The 7,033-nt window shown below is 39.5% G+C and overlaps 1 protein-coding gene across 1 annotated transcript in view; it reads left to right on the top strand.

Moving 5' to 3' along the window:
* The window catches only part of LOC107681320 (transmembrane and TPR repeat-containing protein 4-like), an 11,306-nt gene extending 4,903 nt beyond the window's left edge, over positions 1-6,403 (top strand). The window contains exons 9-18 of the mRNA XM_016477601.1: positions 331-533; positions 903-1,077; positions 1,206-1,337; positions 2,244-2,323; positions 2,465-2,572; positions 2,666-2,807; positions 3,399-3,513; positions 5,693-5,805; positions 5,921-5,990; positions 6,215-6,403. Coding sequence (XP_016333087.1) covers positions 331-533; positions 903-1,077; positions 1,206-1,337; positions 2,244-2,323; positions 2,465-2,572; positions 2,666-2,807; positions 3,399-3,513; positions 5,693-5,805; positions 5,921-5,990; positions 6,215-6,363 — 1,287 coding nt within the window. The 3' untranslated portion in view covers positions 6,364-6,403. The remainder of the gene's footprint in view (positions 1-330; positions 534-902; positions 1,078-1,205; positions 1,338-2,243; positions 2,324-2,464; positions 2,573-2,665; positions 2,808-3,398; positions 3,514-5,692; positions 5,806-5,920; positions 5,991-6,214) is intronic.
* Positions 6,404-7,033: the final 630 nt, after the last annotated feature.

Here is a 7,033-nt window from a genome sequence, read left to right as displayed (position 1 = left end):
ATCACAATGCACTGGATAGCTGGCCAATCAGAGCACACCTCGCTTTTCAGACCGATGAGCTTTGTAAAAATCGACGCGTTTCAGAAAGGTGGGGCATAGAGGAGAAACAATAATGTACAGTATGTGGAAAAGATTGTGTTTTTTTAACCTTAAACCGCATAAACACATTTCATTACACCAAATACACAAAATAATGTTCTTTTTAGCAGCATCATATGACCCCTTTAATATAATTTTAGTAGTTATTTTTACCCCAGACAGACTGTACCATATTTTTCACATACTCCTTAAAGAATCAAGTTTTTCTGTGCTTTCTTTCTCTCTTCTCAGATTGTGAACTATAATTACTACTACTCCTTGAATGCCTGGTTGCTGCTGTGTCCCTGGTGGCTGTGTTTTGATTGGTCAATGGGCTGTGTGCCTCTGATTAAATCAGCAACTGACTGGAGGATTGTCTGGCCTCTTTTGCTGTGGTGCTGTCTGATGGGCTTGGTATACCAAGCTCTGTGCTCACAGGACAGCAATAAAAGAAGGTAAGATCAGCAAAACAAGACATGCTTTGTCTAGACATATGGAAACTGTTTTCTATTTTAATACATTTTAAAATGTCATTTACTATATGGCATTTGGTGCTCAAGAAACCATTTTTTTATTATTATGCATGTTAAAAACAGTTATGCTGCTTAAAATGTTTGTGAAATATGATACAGCTTTTCAGGATTCATTGATGAATAGAAACTTCAAAATATCAGCAGGCATTTGAAATAGAAATCTAAAATTTCACAATGTTAAAGACTTTACTGTCACTTTTGATCAATTTAATGTGTTCTTTCTGAATAAAATTATACATAAAAAAAAAAAAAAGTGTATGGTAGTGCATAATATGCTCTCTGTGTTTTAAGGACTCTGACATTTGGCCTGGTATTGCTGGTGATTCCATTCCTGCCAGCCAGTAATCTGTTCTTCAGGGTGGGGTTTGTGATAGCCGAGCGGGTGCTGTACCTCTCCTCAGCGGGCTACTGCCTCATTCTGGCCTACACTGTGGGCTACTGTAGCTGCAACTGGAAGAAACACAAGGTATGTGGCCTGTTCTACACCAATTTCCCACTTATCACCTCCTAATATTCACCATCAGACCATAATTCACTGTAACTAATGTTCCGTTGAGTTTGTGTTCACGTCTCATGTCTGTGGGATGACCGCAGAGGCTGCTGAGAGCGGCCACGTTGACGCTGCTGTGTGTGAACGTGGCTCGCTCTGCACAGCGTAGTCAGCATTGGAGGTCTGAACAGAGTCTCTTCACCAGCGCCCTGTCTGTCTGCCCGCTCAACGCCAAGGTGAGACCGCACACCTCACTCTATCATGCTGCAATTTAAAGGGATAGTTCACCCAAAAATTCAAATTTCCCCATTATTTACTCTCCAGCCATCCTACAGTAGGTGTATATGACTTTCTCTTTCAGACGAATACAATCAGTTATGTTAAATAATGTCCTGGCTCTTCCAAGCTTTATAATGGCAGTGAATAGTGGTCATAAATCCATCATAAAATGTACTCCACGCGGCTCCGGAGGGTGAATAAAGGCCTTCTGAGCAGAATTGATGCATTTGTGTATGAATAATACCAATATTTAAAACTTTCTAAACCACAATCTCTAGCTTCCGCTAACTGTCGTATGCACGTTCATGAAAGAAGGGCGTTCCAGCAGATGACGTAGGCGTAGCGTAAGCTCTGGTGAGAAGTGACGAATGTGGAAGCGCAGAGGAGAGAGCAAAACAAAACACCGGTCACAAATTAGAAGTACAAAACGAGGATTTGTAAAAAAATAAAATAAATAAATGTTGGAGTATTTCGATATAAGTCAAGAGGAGACTGGTTTTCCTTTGCTTGAAACAAAACTTGGTTCAAGCGAGACTAGCATATTCTTCATTTTTGGGTGAACTTATCCCTTTAACTCCACTCCATTGGTGAAATCCATTTCCGTAACTTCAGCTTACCCATTAACACACAAAATGCCTTGAGCAAGACTCTTAACATTAGGTTTCTCCAGGGAAACTGAACCTGTAATACGTGTACTGTGAGTCACTTTGGTTTTGAAGCATCAGCTAAATGACTTGACTAAATAACAAAACATAACAGAAAAGCTAATAAAATATTTGTTCTAAATTATATTCAGTCCAGTTTTGCACACCGGTGACTTCATTAGCTTGATGAGCTCTCTGACTTTCTCCTTCCTTGCACAGGTGCATTATAATGTTGGCAAAAACCTTGCTGACAGAGGCAATCAGAGTGCCTCAATCAAGTACTACAGAGAGGCAGTGAGGTAAAAAAAAAACAAAAAACCTGATTCTGTTATATCATTTGGCAAAAATCACTCGGTTCCTTCCAATTTCAGCACTTTAAACAGTGTAATTATGTGAAATATAAGGTAGTGTTCACTTTTTTGTTGTTGTTATTGTTACAGATTACACCCCAAGTACGTTCATGCCATGAACAATCTTGGCAATATATTAAAGGAAAGAAATGAGTTAAAGGAAGCTGAAGAGCTCCTGTCATCTGCGGTTCATATCCAGTGAGTGAAGATTTTTAGTTCAAATATATTCTGTGTAGTTGTATAACCTTTAATCTTGTAAATCATTCTGCTGTGTTTCTTCGATTGGTTTAGGCCTGATTTTGCTGCAGCTTGGATGAATTTGGGTATTGTGCAGAACAGTCTGAAAAAGTTTGACGAGGCTGAACAGAGCTATTGGAACGCAGTTCGATTCAGGAAAAAATACCCAGACTGTTATTACAATTTGGGACGTCTGGTAAGCGATGTGCCTGCCTTCTCTGTAATTTGCATAAAGCATTCAATACATTTAAAGCATTTTTTCCTACTTATTACACTTCCCCATATTCTAAACATCAGTTTCAGTAATATTACAGCATGGATTTTTAATATGTCTAGGGTGGTTTTGGTCTTGGGCTATTATGTTCATCCTTCCTGTGTGAGTACAAAGCAACATGGTGCAATTTATTATTAATTATGGCAAGAAATTGGCTATTTCGCTCTAAATATTGCCCATTATGATGTGTAATGACATGCTATTTTTGTGTTAATGAAGGTTTGATTACTTAACTCCATGAATTATCAACTTCAAAGTATTTTTATCAAAGATGTGCCATAGTGATTAATGCACATGCTTCTGACATGTTTAGCCTTGTTGATTATGCAGAAAATGCAAGTTTGAATCTGCATCATTTCCCTGCCCTTTTCCTCCTATCTAAAAGAATAAAACAATTTTTAAAAAATGACATAGTAATGCCTGAGAGTTTTTTGTTGTTGTTGTTGTTGTTTGAAGTATCTTTGTCCTTGACACACACTGTTTATGATTGGTGCTTGTTTGTTTTATCCCCAGTATGCAGACCTGAACCGCAGCATTGATGCGCTGAACGCCTGGAGGAATGCCACCATGCTGAAGCCTGACCACAGCCTGGCGTGGAACAACATGGTCATATTGTTAGACAACACTGGTAAGGTGTAGATGGAAACTGATTTATTAATAGGTCAGTACATACTGCCACAAATAGTGTAAAATTAGTGTACTTATGGCTGATATACTTCTTTTATTAGATGTCATCTGGAATACTTGATTCTGATTGGCTAGTTGCTGCATATATCACAGTTTAGCAATGCAATATAGATCTGTATTGTTACGTTCAGACAGGGGCAGTCATGTATGCTTAAACTGAGTGAGTGTTCTCATTAAACGTGACCTTGACCCTGCCCTTGGGGGTAAATGGATGATCTTGGCCCAAATCCTCCCGCCTTGTTGTTTTCATCTGGTGTCCCAAGTATAGCCACGGCTCATAGCTGTGTGTGAGAGAGGTGCGAACTTTCATTCTGCAGATGCTGAGCGTCAGGTGCACACTGCCACATGGGGCCATGCTGCATAATTAGTTCACCCTTTACAACAATTAACTCCTGCACCCCATCTTCACCCCCTTATCTCGTCAGAGACCCTACAGGGACGGATAACTTAGCTTTTTGTTAGAATTATCTAATAACCTTTTAATACTTTTTCTTTGCATGATATAAACATGTTACAGGATTAATAGAGGATGTCCTTTCCGGGAAATGCCAGCATAAGAACCCAACATGATTAGACCGGAAGAGCAAGAATCAGCAATGCTTGAAATTTATGTATTAAAAGCCTTGTGTGTTGTTTTAAGGCCTCTCTTCCCTGCCGTGTGGAGAATGACGCGATTCCTTGACAGAAGCCGTTTATTCAAACGCGTCTCCCAGGCAGGTTGGCCCTCCCTGGAGAGTCTTGGCACGGTCCATTTTCCTTGCCCCCCAAAAAAAAAAAAAACCCTGGCACCAGCATTATCTCCCTCTGCATTTTCCAGCCTTACTTGATCCCAAAACCCCTCCCAAAAATAAGTCAATGATTGCAAACAGGAAATTGGAGATGCTTTCTAATGCTATTGTTTCCCTATATTATTCAACTAAAAACCCATCAAGAAAGTGTGCAAACATGAGTCATGCTTAGGTTTCAACAGTGAGGAAGAATCCTCAGCAACTCATGAATTTGTTAAGGGCCAGCCGGTGAGAGAAGATCTATCGGAGTCTGTGGTCAGAGGGAGTTTTGACATCCAGATCAATAAGTCAGTAGCCCTTGTGTTGCCCTCTAATTAGGAAACTAAAAGAATCAGCCATGTGTGGAGTTGAAAAACTCTTCTGGAGGCTGCTGACACACCAGAGCACACCGCTCTGCACAGTCAACAGAAATCACAGAATGACAACTATACGGTTGTACTGTTGTGACATTTAGAACTATTTCTAAAAATGTAAACAATTTTCATCTTCACAATTCTTAGTAGTTTTTTTTTTCTTTTTCATGGGCCAGTTTCAATGATGGAAATGGTTTGGCACACACGCTATAAGAGTGTGGCACTAAAAACAAGTTGTTCTTTTGCAAAATGTTCTTTTTACATTTGTTCTATGGAGCTACTAAGATGTTCTGTGTGATGTTAGCACATTGCTGGGGTTCTCAGTGGTTGCTCGTTATTTGTTAGGATGTTCTGAGTAGTTGCTTGGTTGTTACTCACAGGCTCAAGTCAAAAGAGTCCACCCCCAAGTCTCTATGATATTCTGGTCCCTGGATATTGCTTGGGTTCCTCCTTCAGTATAATAGACTCTAGGCATGAACGCTTCCACATTAGCCTCACTGGCCAACACAACTTCCGGTGTAGCGCAGAAAATGAAATCTTGAGGAAGTGCCCCACTATAGGACAAAGCATTATTAATATTAAAGTTCCTGGATTGCGTTTATAAGAAGTGTTAATTATGTTTTAATATAATATACTAAAATTGTATATTTACTACTGTTCATATATATGATATCCTATACTATAATATAGTGTAACTGATTGTGTTTGACAGTTGAAATTTGAGCAAAGAGTTTGCTATGGAAAAATACTACACCGGAAGCTTGCGTAATACTTCGATTTCAATAGAAAAATCTAAGCAGTAGATATGTATAGAGCCCATGTTTATTTCCCATTTTATCACAAGCCAAAAATCGTTAAGTTTGAATTCTTTTAAAAAAGGTAAAAGCCCAGCAGTTTGAGTTCTCATTCATAACTTAATGAGCAACAGTAATACTTTGTCTTAGCAAGGTAACGTTAATATTTTGTCTTTTCATTACAGGCAATCTGGCTCAGGCTGAGCTGATTGGAAAGGAAGCATTAAAGATATTGCCAAAAGATCACACCATCATGTTCTCCCTTGCCAATGTCCTTGGGAAACAGGAAAAGTACAAGGTGTTAATACAAACTTTTTTCCATGTAGTGCTGCTTTTTCTGTGAAAATGTTACTCAAACTATTTCTTTGATACAGAAAGAACTTTATAATAACCAATGTTCCTTTTTCTCTCAGGAGTCGGAAGGATTCTTTCTTAACGCTCTGAAGATCAACCCAAACGTTGCCAGTTGCCATGGTAATCTTGGTAAGTCTCCCAGAATCCCACTGGCACTTCAGTATTGTCACAAAAAAACAGTTGTGCAAGTTTTGACTCCTGCAATGTTACACGATACAGGCATAAATAGGTGTGACTGAATCAATAAACAAAGCGCTGTGGCTATGATTCTTCTCCCATTCACTGGGGACCAATGCTGAGTTACTGTACAGTCCCTTGATTTAAGTGACGGGTCTTTTTTTGTGCTCTTGCAGCTGTTCTTTATCACCGTTGGGGAAAACTAGACTTAGCAAAGCGGCACTATGAACTGTCTCTTCGACTGGATCCCAGCGCTCCAGGGACCAAGGAAAACTACAACATGCTAAAACGCAAACTAGAACAGCGGCAAAGGACTGTTGGATAACGCCATTTTTGATAACTGCATGCCACAGAAGTCTTTTTACGGTCTCTACATAACTAAATAAATTAATTAATCTTATTTTTGTACTTTTGTCTTTTTTGAACATGTACAGATGCTGTATAAACAGTGCTTCGATTCTGGCCACATTATAGTCTTTTAAGGTCAAGGCTGTTGTTTGGGCTCAAATGAGTTTGTCATGTGTAACTGTAGTCTCAAGACATATGGAACATATCCACTATCTTGACTTTCATCTTTGACCTCATGTTATGTCAGCTGCGCCTCTATTTATTAGTCTGTTACACTTTGTAATTGCAAAATATGTTACTCTTGGCCATCCACCAAGAATGTACCCCACTGTGGACATCGCAACAAATTGCACTTTAAAATGTCGAGTTATCTTGAGTCACACAAACCATAGGCCAATGGTTTTTGTTAGCACGTCTGTTTACACGCCTTCCACAATATCTAACATACATGTCAAGAGGACCAGATCGTGGCCTTTCGTTCTTCTGAGTCCTCTGTAGTTAATGTAGGAAAGGTGTTTTGCGAGTCTGTGTTCTGATGTGCCGGGGCCGTAAGGTCACTCCAAGTAGGAAGCCGGCAGTCATGACAGCAAAGAAAACAGTGAAGCTCAGAATGGAGGCTTCAAAGGAGGTGGAACGCAGTCCCTAGG

Source organism: Sinocyclocheilus anshuiensis, unplaced genomic scaffold (assembly GCF_001515605.1).
Source record: "Sinocyclocheilus anshuiensis isolate Anshui unplaced genomic scaffold, SAMN03320099.WGS_v1.1 scaffold1620, whole genome shotgun sequence".
NCBI classification, from domain to species: domain Eukaryota; kingdom Metazoa; phylum Chordata; class Actinopteri; order Cypriniformes; family Cyprinidae; genus Sinocyclocheilus; species Sinocyclocheilus anshuiensis.
This window is presented reverse-complemented; position numbering and strand designations above follow the sequence as displayed.